Source organism: Petromyzon marinus, chromosome 31, assembly GCF_048934315.1.
Source record: "Petromyzon marinus isolate PM22_M1 ecotype Great Lakes invasive population chromosome 31, UKy_Petmar_22M1.pri1.0, whole genome shotgun sequence".
In the NCBI taxonomy this organism is placed as follows: domain Eukaryota; kingdom Metazoa; phylum Chordata; class Hyperoartia; order Petromyzontiformes; family Petromyzontidae; genus Petromyzon; species Petromyzon marinus.
In genome coordinates, this window is record NC_133697.1 from 3791339 (window position 1) to 3806319 (window position 14981).

Sequence of the window (14981 nt, forward strand, 5' to 3'; positions counted from 1 at the left end):
GTGTATCAGTGTGTTTAGTGTTAGTAAGTCACTGGTTTCACGTTGTGTATCAGTGTGTTTAGTGTTAGTAAGCCACTGGTTTCCCGTTGTGTATCAGTGTGTTTGGTGTTAGTAAGTCACTGGTTTCACGTTGTGTATCAGTGTTTAGTGTTAGTAAGTCACCAGTTTCACGTTGTGTATCAGTGTATAGTGTTAGTAAGTCACTGGTTTCACGTTGTGTATCAGTGTGTTTAGTGTTAGTAAGTCACTGGTTTCACGTTGTGTATCAGTGTGTTTAGTGTTAGTAAGTCACTGGTTTCACGTTGTGTATCAGTGTGTTTAGTGTTAGTAAGTCACTGGTTTCACGTTGTGTATCAGTGTGTTTAGTGTTAGTAAGTCACCAGTTTCACGTTGTGTATTAGTGTGTTTAGTGTTAGTAAGTCACTGGTTTCACGTTGTGTATCAGTGTGTTTAGTGTTAGTAAGTCACTGGTTTCACGTTGTGTATCAGTGTTTAGTGTTAGTAAGTCACTGGTTTCACGTTGTGTATCAGTGTGTTTAGTGTTAGTAAGTCACTGGTTTCACGTTGTGTATCAGTGTGTTTAGTGTAAGTCACTGGTTTCACGTTGTGTATCAGTGTGTTTAGTGTTAGTAAGTCACTGGTTTCACGTTGTGTATCAGTGTGTTTAGTGTTAGTAAGTCACTGGTTTCACGTTGTGTATCAGTGTTTAGTGTTAGTAAGTCACTGGTTTCACGTTGTGTATCAGTGTGTTTAGTGTTAGTAAGTCACTGGTTTCACGTTGTGTATCAGTGTGTTTAGTGTTAGTAAGCCACTGGTTTCCCGTTGTGTATCAGTGTGTTTGGTGTTAGTAAGTCACTGGTTTCACGTTGTGTATCAGTGTTTAGTGTTAGTAAGTCACCAGTTTCACGTTGTGTATCAGTGTTTAGTGTTAGTAAGTCACTGGTTTCACGTTGTGTATCAGTGTGTTTAGTGTTAGTAAGTCACTGGTTTCACGTTGTGTATCAGTGTGTTTAGTGTTAGTAAGTCACTGGTTTCACGTTGTGTATCAGTGTGTTTAGTGTTAGTAAGTCACTGGTTTCACGTTGTGTATCAGTGTTTTTAGTGTTAGTAAGTCACCAGTTTCACGTTGTGTATCAGTGTGTTTAGTGTTAGTAAGTCACTGGTTTCACGTTGTGTATCAGTGTGTTTAGTCTTAGTAAGTTACTGGTTTCACGTTGTGTATCAGTGTTTAGTGTTAGTAAGCCACTGGTTTCACGTTGTGCATCAGTGTGTTTAGTGTTAGTAAGTCACTGGTTTCACGTTGTGTATCAGTGTGTTTAGTGTTAGTAAGTCACTGGTTTCACGTTGTGTATCAGTGTTTAGTGTTAGTAAGTCACTGGTTTCACGTTGTGTATCAGTGTGTTTAGTGTTAGTAAGTCACTGGTTTCACGTCATGTATCAGTGTTTAGTGTTAGTAAGCCACTGGTTTCACGTTGTGTATCAGTGTGTTTAGTGTTAGTAAGTCACTGGTTTCACGTTGTGTATCAGTGTGTTTAGTGTTAGTAAGTCACTGGTTTCACGTTGTGTATCAGTGTGTTTAGTGTAAGTCACTGGTTTCACGTTGTGTATCAGTGTGTTTAGTGTTAGTAAGTCACTGGTTTCACGTTGTGTATCAGTGTGTTTAGTGTTAGTAAGTCACTGGTTTCACGTTGTGTATCAGTGTGTTTAGTGTTAGTAAGTCACTGGTTTCACGTTGTGTATCAGTGTTTAGTGTTAGTAAGTCACTGGTTTCACGTTGTGTATCAGTGTGTTTAGTGTTAGTAAGTCACTGGTTTCACGTTGTGTATCAGTGTGTTTAGTGTTAGTAAGCCACTGGTTTCACGTTGTGTATCAGTGTGTTTGGTGTTAGTAAGTCACTGGTTTCACGTTGTGTATCAGTGTTTAGTGTTAGTAAGTCACCAGTTTCACGTTGTGTATCAGTGTTTAGTGTTAGTAAGTCACTGGTTTCACGTTGTGTATCAGTGTGTTTAGTGTTAGTAAGTCACTGGTTTCACGTTGTGTATCAGTGTGTTTAGTGTTAGTAAGTCACTGGTTTCACGTTGTGTATCAGTGTGTTTAGTGTTAGTAAGTCACTGGTTTCACGTTGTGTATCAGTGTTTTTAGTGTTAGTAAGTCACCAGTTTCACGTTGTGTATCAGTGTGTTTAGTGTTAGTAAGTCACTGGTTTCACGTTGTGTATCAGTGTGTTTAGTCTTAGTAAGTTACTGGTTTCACGTTGTGTATCAGTGTGTTTAGTGTTAGTAAGCCACTGGTTTCACGTTGTGCATCAGTGTGTTTAGTGTTAGTAAGTCACTGGTTTCACGTTGTGTATCAGTGTGTTTAGTGTTAGTAAGTCACTGGTTTCACGTTGTGTATCAGTGTTTAGTGTTAGTAAGTCACTGGTTTCATGTTGTGTATCAGTGTGTTTAGTGTTAGTAAGTCACTGTTTTCACGTTGTGTATCAGTGTTTAGTGTTAGTAAGCCACTGGTTTCACGTTGTGTATCAGTGTGTTTAGTGTTAGTAAGCCACTGGTTTCACGTTGTGTATCAGTGTGTTTAGTGTTAGTAAGTCACTGGTTTCACATTGTGTATCAGTGTGTTTAGTGTTAGTAAGTCACTGGTTTCACTTTATGTATCATTGTGTTTGGTGTTAGTAAGTCACTGGTTTCACGTTGTGTATCAGTGTGTTTAGTGTTAGTAAGTCACTGGTTTCACGTTGTGTATCAGTGTGTGTAGTGTTAGTAAGCCACTGGTTTCACGTTGTGTATCAGTGTGTTTAGTGTTAGTAAGTCACCAGTTTCACGTTGTGTATCAGTGTGTTTAGTGTTAGTAAGTCACTGGTTTCACGTTGTGTATCAGTGTGTTTAGTGTTAGTAAGCCACTGGTTTCCCGTTGTGTATCAGTGTGTTTGGTGTTAGTAAGTCACTGGTTTCACGTTGTGTATCAGTGTGTTTAGTGTTAGTAAGTCACCAGTTTCACGTTGTGTATCAGTGTGTTTAGTGTTAGTAAGTCACTGGTTTCACGTTGTGTATCAGTGTGTTTAGTGTTAGTAAGTCACTGGTTTCACGTTGTGTATCAGTGTGTTTAGTGTTAGTAAGTCACTGGTTTCACGTTGTGTATCAGTGTTTAGTGTTAGTAAGTCACTGGTTTCACGTTGTGTATCAGTGTGTTTAGTGTTAGTAAGTCACTGGTTTCACGTTGTGTATCAGTGTTTAGTGTTGGTAAGTCACTGGTTTCACGTTGTGTATCAGTGTGTTTAGTGTTAGTAAGTCACTGGTTTCACGTTGTGTATCAGTGTGTTTAGTGTAAGTCACTGGTTTCACGTTGTGTATCAGTGTGTTTAGTGTTAGTAAGTCACTGGTTTCACGTTGTGTATCAGTGTGTTTAGTGTTAGTAAGTCACTGGTTTCACGTTGTGTATCAGTGTTTAGTGTTAGTAAGTCACTGGTTTCACGTTGTGTATCAGTGTGTTTAGTGTTAGTAAGTCACTGGTTTCACGTTGTGTATCAGTGTGTTTAGTGTTAGTAAGCCACTGGTTTCCCGTTGTGTATCAGTGTGTTTGGTGTTAGTAAGTCACTGGATTCACGTTGTGTATCAGTGTTTAGTGTAAGTAAGTCACCAGTTTCACGTTGTGTATCAGTGTGTTTAGTGTTAGTAAGTCACTGGTTTCACGTTGTGTATCAGTGTGTTTAGTGTTAGTAAGTCACTGGTTTCACGTTGTGTATCAGTGTGTTTAGTGTTAGTAAGTCACTGGTTTCACGTTGTGTATCAGTGTGTTTAGTGTTAGTAAGTCACTGGTTTCACGTTGTGTATCAGTGTTTTTAGTGTTAGTAAGTCACCAGTTTCACGTTGTGTATCAGTGTGTTTAGTGTTAGTAAGTCACTGGTTTCACGTTGTGTATCAGTGTGTTTAGTCTTAGTAAGTTACTGGTTTCACGTTGTGTATCAGTGTTTAGTGTTAGTAAGCCACTGGTTTCACGTTGTGCATCAGTGTGTTTAGTGTTAGTAAGTCACTGGTTTCACGTTGTGTATCAGTGTGTTTAGTGTTAGTAAGTCACTGGTTTCACGTTGTGTATCAGTGTGTTTAGTGTTAGTAAGTCACCAGTTTCACGTTGTGTATCAGTGTGTTTAGTGTTAGTAAGTCACCAGTTTCACGTTGTGTATCAGTGTGTTTAGTGTTAGTAAGTCACCAGTTTCACGTTGTGTATCAGTGTTTAGTGTTAGTAAGTCACTGGTTTCACGTTGTGTATCAGTGTGTTTAGTGTTAGTAAGCCACTGGTTTCACGTTGTGTATCAGTGTGTTTAGTGTTAGTAAGTCACTGGTTTCACATTGTGTATCAGTGTGTTTAGTGTTAGTAAGTCACTGGTTTCACGTTGTGTATCAGTGTGTTTGGTGTTAGTAAGTCACTGGTTTCACGTTGTGTATCAGTGTGTTTAGTGTTAGTAAGTCACTGGTTTCACGTTGTGTATCAGTGTGTTTAGTGTTAGTAAGCCACTGGTTTCACGTTGTGTATCAGTGTGTTTAGTGTTAGTAAGTCACCAGTTTCACGTTGTGTATCAGTGTTTAGTGTTAGTAAGTCACTGGTTTCACGTTGTGTATCAGTGTGTTTAGTGTTAGTAAGTCACTGGTTTCACGTTGTGTATCAGTGTGTTTAGTGTAAGTCACTGGTTTCACGTTGTGTATCAGTGTGTTTAGTGTTAGTAAGTCACTGGTTTCACGTTGTATATCAGTGTTTAGTGTTAGTAAGTCACTGGTTTCACGTTGTGTATCAGTGTGTTTAGTGTTAGTAAGTCACTGGTTTCACGTTGTGTATCAGTGTGTTTAGTGTAAGTCACTGGTTTCACGTTGTGTATCAGTGTGTTTAGTGTTAGTAAGTCACTGGTTTCACGTTGTGTAGTGTTTAGTGTTAGTAAGTCACTGGTTTCACGTTGTGTATCAGTGTGTTTAGTGTTAGTAAGTCACTGGTTTCACGTTGTGTATCAGTGTGTTTAGTGTTAGTAAGCCACTGGTTTCCCGTTGTGTATCAGTGTGTTTGGTGTTAGTAAGTCACTGGTTTCACGTTGTGTATCAGTGTTTAGTGTTAGTAAGTCACCAGTTTCACGTTGTGTATCAGTGTATAGTGTTAGTAAGCCACTGGTTTCACGTTGTGTATCAGTGTTTAATGTTAGTAAGTCACTGGTTTCACGTTGTGTATCAGTGTGTTTAGTGTTAGTAAGTCACCAGTTTCACGTTGTGTATCAGTGTGTTTAGTGTTAGTAAGTCACCAGTTTCACGTTGTGTATCAGTGTGTTTAGTGTTAGTAAGTCACTGGTTTCACGTTGTGTATCAGTGTGTTTAGTGTTAGTAAGTCACTGGTTTCACGTTGTGTATCAGTGTGTTTAGTGTTAGTAAGTCACTGGTTTCACGTTGTGTATCAGTGTGTTTAGTGTTAGTAAGTCACTGGTTTCACGTTGTGTATCAGTGTGTTTAGTGTTAGTAAGTCACCAGTTTCACATTGTGTATTAGTGTGTTTAGTGTTAGTAAGTCACCGGTTTCACGTTGTGTATCAGTGTGTTTAGTGTTAGTAAGTCACTGGTTTCACGTTGTGTATCAGTGTTTAGTGTTAGTAAGTCACTGGTTTCACGTTGTGTATCAGTGTTTAGTGTTAGTAAGTCACTGGTTTCACGTTGTGTATCAGTGTTTAGTGTTAGTAAGTCACCAGTTTCACGTTGTGTATCAGTGTTTAGTGTTAGTAAGTCACTGGTTTCACGTTGTGTATCAGTGTGTTTAGTGTTAGTAAGTCACTGGTTTCACGTTGTGTATCAGTGTGTTTAGTGTTAGTAAGTCACTGGTTTCACGTTGTGTATCAGTGTGTTTAGTGTTAGTAAGTCACTGGTTTCACGTTGTGTATCAGTGTTTTTAGTGTTAGTAAGTCACCAGTTTCACGTTGTGTATCAGTGTGTTTAGTGTTAGTAAGTCACTGGTTTCACGTTGTGTATCAGTGTGTTTAGTCTTAGTAAGTTACTGGTTTCACGTTGTGTATCAGTGTTTAGTGTTAGTAAGCCACTGGTTTCACGTTGTGCATCAGTGTGTTTAGTGTTAGTAAGTCACTGGTTTCACGTTGTGTATCAGTGTGTTTAGTGTTAGTAAGTCACTGGTTTCACGTTGTGTATCAGTGTTTAGTGTTAGTAAGTCACTGGTTTCACGTTGTGTATCAGTGTGTTTAGTGTTAGTAAGTCACTGGTTTCACGTTGTGTATCAGTGTTTAGTGTTAGTAAGCCACTGGTTTCACGTTGTGTATCAGTGTGTTTAGTGTTAGTAAGCCACTGGTTTCACGTTGTGTATCAGTGTGTTTAGTGTTAGTAAGTCACTGGTTTCACATTGTGTATCAGTGTGTTTAGTGTTAGTAAGTCACTGGTTTCACGTTGTGTATCAGTGTGTTTGGTGTTAGTAAGTCACTGGTTTCACGTTGTGTATCAGTGTGTTTAGTGTTAGTAAGTCACTGGTTTCACGTTGTGTATCAGTGTGTTTAGTGTTAGTAAGTCACCAGTTTCACGTTGTGTATCAGTGTGTTTAGTGTTAGTAAGCCACTGGTTTCACGTTGTGTATCAGTGTGTTTAGTGTTAGTAAGCCACTGGTTTCCCGTTGTGTATCAGTGTGTTTGGTGTTAGTAAGTCACTGGTTTCACGTTGTGTATCAGTGTGTTTAGTGTTAGTAAGTCACCAGTTTCACGTTGTGTATCAGTGTGTTTAGTGTTAGTAAGTCACTGGTTTCACGTTGTGTATCAGTGTGTTTAGTGTTAGTAAGTCACTGGTTTCACGTTGTGTATCAGTGTGTTTAGTGTTAGTAAGTCACTGGTTTCACGTTGTGTATCAGTGTTTAGTGTTAGTAAGTCACTGGTTTCACGTTGTGTATCAGTGTGTTTAGTGTTAGTAAGTCACTGGTTTCACGTTGTGTATCAGTGTGTTTAGTGTTAGTAAGCCACTGGTTTCCCGTTGTGTATCAGTGTGTTTGGTGTTAGTAAGTCACTGGTTTCACGTTGTGTATCAGTGTTTAGTGTTAGTAAGTCACCAGTTTCACGTTGTGTATCAGTGTATAGTGTTAGTAAGTCACTGGTTTCACGTTGTGTATCAGTGTGTTTAGTGTTAGTAAGTCACTGGTTTCACGTTGTGTATCAGTGTGTTTAGTGTTAGTAAGTCACTGGTTTCACGTTGTGTATCAGTGTGTTTAGTGTTAGTAAGTCACTGGTTTCACGTTGTGTATCAGTGTGTTTAGTGTTAGTAAGTCACCAGTTTCACGTTGTGTATTAGTGTGTTTAGTGTTAGTAAGTCACTGGTTTCACGTTGTGTATCAGTGTGTTTAGTGTTAGTAAGTCACTGGTTTCACGTTGTGTATCAGTGTTTAGTGTTAGTAAGTCACTGGTTTCACGTTGTGTATCAGTGTGTTTAGTGTTAGTAAGTCACTGGTTTCACGTTGTGTATCAGTGTGTTTAGTGTAAGTCACTGGTTTCACGTTGTGTATCAGTGTGTTTAGTGTTAGTAAGTCACTGGTTTCACGTTGTGTATCAGTGTGTTTAGTGTTAGTAAGTCACTGGTTTCACGTTGTGTATCAGTGTTTAGTGTTAGTAAGTCACTGGTTTCACGTTGTGTATCAGTGTGTTTAGTGTTAGTAAGTCACTGGTTTCACGTTGTGTATCAGTGTGTTTAGTGTTAGTAAGCCACTGGTTTCCCGTTGTGTATCAGTGTGTTTGGTGTTAGTAAGTCACTGGTTTCACGTTGTGTATCAGTGTTTAGTGTTAGTAAGTCACCAGTTTCACGTTGTGTATCAGTGTTTAGTGTTAGTAAGTCACTGGTTTCACGTTGTGTATCAGTGTGTTTAGTGTTAGTAAGTCACTGGTTTCACGTTGTGTATCAGTGTGTTTAGTGTTAGTAAGTCACTGGTTTCACGTTGTGTATCAGTGTGTTTAGTGTTAGTAAGTCACTGGTTTCACGTTGTGTATCAGTGTTTTCAGTGCTAGTAAGTCACCAGTTTCACGTTGTGTATCAGTGTGTTTAGTGTTAGTAAGTCACTGGTTTCACGTTGTGTATCAGTGTGTTTAGTCTTAGTAAGTTACTGGTTTCACGTTGTGTATCAGTGTTTAGTGTTAGTAAGCCACTGGTTTCACGTTGTGCATCAGTGTGTTTAGTGTTAGTAAGTCACTGGTTTCACGTTGTGTATCAGTGTGTTTAGTGTTAGTAAGTCACTGGTTTCACGTTGTGTATCAGTGTTTAGTGTTAGTAAGTCACTGGTTTCACGTTGTGTATCAGTGTGTTTAGTGTTAGTAAGCCACTGGTTTCACGTTGTGTATCAGTGTGTTTGGTGTTAGTAAGTCACTGGTTTCACGTTGTGTATCAGTGTGTTTAGTGTTAGTAAGTCACTGGTTTCACGTTGTGTATCAGTGTGTTTAGTGTTAGTAAGTCACCAGTTTCACGTTGTGTATCAGTGTGTTTAGTGTTAGTAAGCCACTGGTTTCACGTTGTGTATCAGTGTGTTTAGTGTTAGTAAGCCACTGGTTTCCCGTTGTGTATCAGTGTGTTTGGTGTTAGTAAGTCACTGGTTTCACGTTGTGTATCAGTGTGTTTAGTGTTAGTAAGTCACCAGTTTCACGTTGTGTATCAGTGTGTTTAGTGTTAGTAAGTCACTGGTTTCACGTTGTGTATCAGTGTGTTTAGTGTTAGTAAGTCACTGGTTTCACGTTGTGTATCAGTGTGTTTAGTGTTAGTAAGTCACTGGTTTCACGTTGTGTATCAGTGTTTAGTGTTAGTAAGTCACTGGTTTCACGTTGTGTATCAGTGTGTTTAGTGTTAGTAAGTCACTGGTTTCACGTTGTGTATCAGTGTGTTTAGTGTTAGTAAGCCACTGGTTTCCCGTTGTGTATCAGTGTGTTTGGTGTTAGTAAGTCACTGGTTTCACGTTGTGTATCAGTGTTTAGTGTTAGTAAGTCACCAGTTTCACGTTGTGTATCAGTGTATAGTGTTAGTAAGTCACTGGTTTCACGTTGTGTATCAGTGTGTTTAGTGTTAGTAAGTCACTGGTTTCACGTTGTGTATCAGTGTGTTTAGTGTTAGTAAGTCACTGGTTTCACGTTGTGTATCAGTGTGTTTAGTGTTAGTAAGTCACTGGTTTCACGTTGTGTATCAGTGTGTTTAGTGTTAGTAAGTCACCAGTTTCACGTTGTGTATTAGTGTGTTTAGTGTTAGTAAGTCACTGGTTTCACGTTGTGTATCAGTGTGTTTAGTGTTAGTAAGTCACTGGTTTCACGTTGTGTATCAGTGTTTAGTGTTAGTAAGTCACTGGTTTCACGTTGTGTATCAGTGTGTTTAGTGTTAGTAAGTCACTGGTTTCACGTTGTGTATCAGTGTGTTTAGTGTAAGTCACTGGTTTCACGTTGTGTATCAGTGTGTTTAGTGTTAGTAAGTCACTGGTTTCACGTTGTGTATCAGTGTGTTTAGTGTTAGTAAGTCACTGGTTTCACGTTGTGTATCAGTGTTTAGTGTTAGTAAGTCACTGGTTTCACGTTGTGTATCAGTGTGTTTAGTGTTAGTAAGTCACTGGTTTCACGTTGTGTATCAGTGTGTTTAGTGTTAGTAAGCCACTGGTTTCCCGTTGTGTATCAGTGTGTTTGGTGTTAGTAAGTCACTGGTTTCACGTTGTGTATCAGTGTTTAGTGTTAGTAAGTCACCAGTTTCACGTTGTGTATCAGTGTTTAGTGTTAGTAAGTCACTGGTTTCACGTTGTGTATCAGTGTGTTTAGTGTTAGTAAGTCACTGGTTTCACGTTGTGTATCAGTGTGTTTAGTGTTAGTAAGTCACTGGTTTCACGTTGTGTATCAGTGTGTTTAGTGTTAGTAAGTCACTGGTTTCACGTTGTGTATCAGTGTTTTCAGTGTTAGTAAGTCACCAGTTTCACGTTGTGTATCAGTGTGTTTAGTGTTAGTAAGTCACTGGTTTCACGTTGTGTATCAGTGTGTTTAGTCTTAGTAAGTTACTGGTTTCACGTTGTGTATCAGTGTTTAGTGTTAGTAAGCCACTGGTTTCACGTTGTGCATCAGTGTGTTTAGTGTTAGTAAGTCACTGGTTTCACGTTGTGTATCAGTGTGTTTAGTGTTAGTAAGTCACTGGTTTCACGTTGTGTATCAGTGTTTAGTGTTAGTAAGCCACTGGTTTCACGTTGTGCATCAGTGTGTTTAGTGTTAGTAAGTCACTGGTTTCACGTTGTGTATCAGTGTGTTTAGTGTTAGAAAGTCACTGGTTTCACGTTGTGTATCAGTGTGTTTAGTGTTAGTAAGTCACTGGTTTCACATTGTGTATCAGTGTGTTTAGTGTTAGTAAGTCACTGGTTTCACGTTGTGTATCAGTGTGTTTAGTGTTAGTAAGTCACTGGTTTCACGTCGTGTATCAGTGTTTAGTGTTAGTAAGCCACTGGTTTCACGTTGTGTATCAGTGTGTTTAGTGTTAGTAAGTCACTGGTTTCACGTTGTGTATCAGTGTGTTTAGTGTTAGTAAGTCACTGGTTTCACATTGTGTATCAGTGTGTTTAGTGTTAGTAAGTCACTGGTTTCACGTTGTGTATCAGTGTGTTTAGTGTTAGTAAGTCACTGGTTTCACGTTGCGCATCAGTGTGTTTAGTGTTAGTAAGTCACTGGTTTCACGTTGTGTATCAGTGTGTTTAGTGTTAGTAAGCCACTGGTTTCACGTTGTGTATCAGTGTCTTTAGTGTTAGTAAGTCACTGGTTTCACGTTGTGTATCAGTGTGTTTAGTGTTAGTAAGTCACTGTTTTCACGTTGTGTATCAGTGTGTTTAGTGTTAGTAAGTAACTGGTTTCACGTTGTGTATCAGTGTGTTTGGTGTTAGTAAGTCACTGGTTTCACGTTGTGTATCAGTGTGTTTATTGTTAGTAAGTCACTGGTTTCATGTTGTGCATCAGTGTGTTTAGTGTTAGTGAGTCGCTGGTTTCACGTTGTGTATCAGTGTGTTTAGTGTTAGTAAGTCACTGGTTTCACGTTGTGCATCAGTGTGTTTAGTGTTAGTAAGTCACCGGTTTCACGTTGTGTGTCAGTGTTTAGTGTTAGTAAGTCACTGTTTTTACGTTGTTTATCAGTGTTTAGTGTTAGTAAGTCACTGGTTTCACGTTGTGTATCAGTGTTTGGTGTTAGTAAGTCACTGTTTTTACGTTGTTTATCAGTGTTTAGTGTTAGTAAGTCACTGGTTTCACGTTGTGTATCAGTGTGTTTAGTGTTAGTAAGTCACTGTTTTCACGTTGTGTATCAGTGTGTTTAGTGTTAGTAAGTCACTGTTTTCACGTTGTGTATCAGTGTTTGGTGTTAGTAAGCCACTGGTTTCACGTTGTGTATCAGTGTGTTTAGTGTTAGTAAGTCACTGGTTTCACGTTGTGTATCAGTGTGTTTAGTGTTAGTAAGACACCAGTTTCACGCTGTGTATCAGTGTTTAGTGTTAGTAATTCACTGGTTTCACGTTGTGTATCAGTGTGTTTAGTGTTAGTAAGGCACCGGTTTCACGTTGTGTATCAGTGTGTTTGGTAGCGCTTACTCTCCCCGCACACATACAAATCTTAGCCATAGCATAGCCTGCGCCCCCCCCACCCCTCCAACTTCCGCTCAATAACTCCGTTCACATCCCAGTCCCTGCGTGATCCCCCCTGCCATCCATTTTCTCCTTTATTTATAGCCCACTGCTCCTCCTCCTCTCTCCTCTAGTGACACCAATAAAGTTCCTCCCCATGGACGCTCAGAAACAGAGCGCGGTGGTAATGAGCAGCCCGCAAGGCTCCAATTGGGCAACAGAGCGGGTCCCCAGTTCCGGGTTCATTCTGATGTTTCCTGTTCCGGCCCACAGGAAGCAACCCGCGCGTCAACTACACGCCGCTCTACAAGACCATGGTGGCCATGTGGATCGTCATTGGCCTCGCCTGGCTCTCCGCAGTCTTCAATGCCATCACCGCTCTGCTGGAGCGTGTGGGTGAGGACCTGGCAAGACGGGACCGAAGGAACCCTGGCTCGGAAGGGGGCATTGCAATTGTGGAGCCCGGCCACCCTAGCCATGGAGGTACAATGGGGGACCATGGACAGATGGGTGAGATGGAGAAAGAAATCCACCAGGTCCCCAATTTTGGAGGAGAAACAGGAGGAGGAGGCCCTCTTCCAGGAGTGGGCACAGAGAAAGGGGACTTCAAGGACCCTGGTCCAGGAGGTGGTACGGAGAAAGGGGACCTCAAGGACCCTGGTCCAGGAGGTGGTACGGAGAAAGGGGACCTCAAGGACCCTGGTCCAGGAGGGGGTTCAGATAAAGGGGACCTCAAGGACTATGGTCCAGGAGATGTTACGGAGAAAGGGGACCTCAAGGACTCTGGTCCAGGAGGTGGTACGGAGAAAGGGGACCTCAAGGACCCTGGTTCAGGAAGGGATACAGAGAAAGGGGACCTCAAGGACCCTGGTTCAGGAGGGGGTTCAGGGAAAGGGGACCTCAAGGACTCTGGTCCAGGAGGTGGTACGGAGAAAGGGGACCTCAAGGACCCTGGTTCAGGAGGGGGTTCAGAGAAAGAGGACCTCAATGACTCTGGTCCTGGAGGGGATACAGAGAAAGGGGGCCTCAAAGACAATGGTCCTGGAGGGGTAACGGAGACAGGAGACCTCAAGGACTCTGGTCCTGGAGGGAGTATAGAGAAAGGGGACCTCAAGGACTCTGGTCCTGGAGGGGGTTCAGAAAAAGAGGACCATGGTCCTGAAGGAGGTATGGAGAATGGGGGCTCTGCGGGCAGTGATACCCCTGACAAGCCCAACCTCGCTCTCATGATCCCCCCTGAGGCACAAACAGAAAGGGACGACATTTAAGCACGGACATAAGAGGTGGACACCACGTGGGTGGAGTTCCTAGCGTGGGAGGCAATTGGGATGCACTTGCATGCGGTCACATTTTAGTCTTCCTGCACACTTGGATGTGCTGCTGCCGGGTTATCACGGTTTATTTCGCGACTGGGTCACCCCAGAGCTCAGACGGGCCACTGACGTTGAGCGACGTCCAATCAGGGTGCACCTAAAACATCGCGCGACCACAGCCACCTGGTCATAGTTGCCAAGGCAACGCGGCCCCTCAAAGAGGCCCCGGCGCTTACAATGGCGGTGGTAGCCAGGCCACGGCGAAATGGCTGGGTGGTGTACACCACGACTTATTCTCAAAATAAACTGATATCCACGTGTACAGTCAATTGCACGAGTGATTTGGTGGGTGAGAATCAAGTTGAGTCCGTGATGGTCGAATGGTGGAATATTCCAGCGACCACGAGCCACGGGAACACTGAGAAGCGTTGAGGGCAGGCAGATCGCACCATCGGCAGGTCGGAAAACAGTAAACAAAAATACACCGTCTCAATGATATACGTTGCTTCACACTCACGTCGCTGACTTTTTGAGGAACCCAACGTAAAATGTCCCCGCACACACGTGATTACGGAATTTCTACTCGGTTCAGCCGAGTCGAAAAAGTACTCTCCAACTCGGATTTCGTGCATGCACCACCATCTTCTGTCCCATCGTGTTGTCTCGCATGCGTAGTGAGCGCTCATTGTAGATTGGCGCGGACTTCATCGCAAAATATCGCCGCAAGCCTTCAACAATGAGTAGCTAGTGATAGTGATCGTGCAGGTAGTGAACATATGAAAAAGTGCAGTAGTAATACGCTCGATGTGGGCTCACACGAAATTGATTTTTCCAAGACGGAGGTACTCTGCAAACCTACCGGCTACCTTCAGAGATTTGTTCATGAAGCCATCCAGATATATAAACACAGACACAACTTCAACCGAGAGGATGGGTACAAACTGAGCAATCATTGGAAGGACGTTATGAACCAGGTAAAGTCTTAACTGTGATGTTTCCATCCTACCTGCTTATGTCAGCTGTTATTTGCGACTTTCTGTGTCTCTCTCTCTCTATGCCTCTCTCTTAGACCTCCCCTGCTCACATGTCCTTTGAATTGCACTCTCATGCCTTTGGATTGTACCCTCACGCTCACACGTCTTTTGGATTGCACTCTCATACTCACAGGGCCTTTGGATTGCACCCTTTGGGTTCCTCTAATGCCTTTGGATTGCACCACTCTTCGATTTTACATTAACATCATGCTAATCTCTCACATTAACAAAGCCACTTCCATGCCCTCGTCGAGGAGGCCGCTCTCCTATCTTACAGTTACACGCTAATTTATCACATTAACATCACTAGCCCCGGCCACTTCCTAATGACCCTTGGGCGACACCCATTTCAAACCTTTTAAAAACAGTCTGCCTCAGCAGCAGGCCAAGGCTTTCCCACCTGATGATGGACGCTTGTGTTGCGCCCGAAACGTCGTGATTTATTTTATACCTACGTGACTTTACCGAAAGAGCCAAAGAGTAAGTTTGTAGTATCAAAGTTGAACGTGCGGTTGATATTGAGCACCATTTGAATCTTCCTCCAACGAGTGTTGAAAATAAAGCCAAGCATGTTTTAAAGCATTCGAAGATCAACATTTCTGGCATCATGGAACAAGGATCTGCACAACAAGAACATGCGATCAGCTTAGCTCTCGTTCACGAGAAAGCCCCGAGGTTGTACGAGGACTTGAAAAGGAAGTTGGGAGAAGAAGCAGAGAAAGATAGACCATTCAAGGCCGCCCATGGAAGGTTTTACAGATTTCAGGCACGGTATAGTTCCAAGAACGTAAAGATTTGGTAAAAAAAACCAAGCTTTCGCATACAAGTCCGCGATGCAATATACGAGCGATACAAAGCAGCGATCCGACACGTCTGCGTTTTATCAGAAGTCTGCCGTGTTTGTATTCTCTGCGGCTGTCGTTGTTTGACCGGCTGTATTTGCACGTCTATTTGTGTCGGCGCACTTTTTCGATGTGGGATTGCGGTTCGAGTTGTGTATGGCCGTGGTTGAGGGT

The 14981-nt window shown here is 41.9% G+C and overlaps 1 protein-coding gene across 1 annotated transcript in view; it reads left to right on the plus strand.

Moving 5' to 3' along the window:
* LOC116947954 (uncharacterized) overlaps positions 1–13384 on the plus strand; it is a 40487-nt gene extending 27103 nt beyond the window's left edge. The window contains exon 5 of the mRNA XM_076071187.1: positions 11892–13384. Coding sequence (XP_075927302.1) covers positions 11892–12886 — 995 coding nt within the window. The 3' untranslated portion in view covers positions 12887–13384. The remainder of the gene's footprint in view (positions 1–11891) is intronic.
* The last annotated feature ends 1597 nt before the right edge of the window (positions 13385–14981 follow it).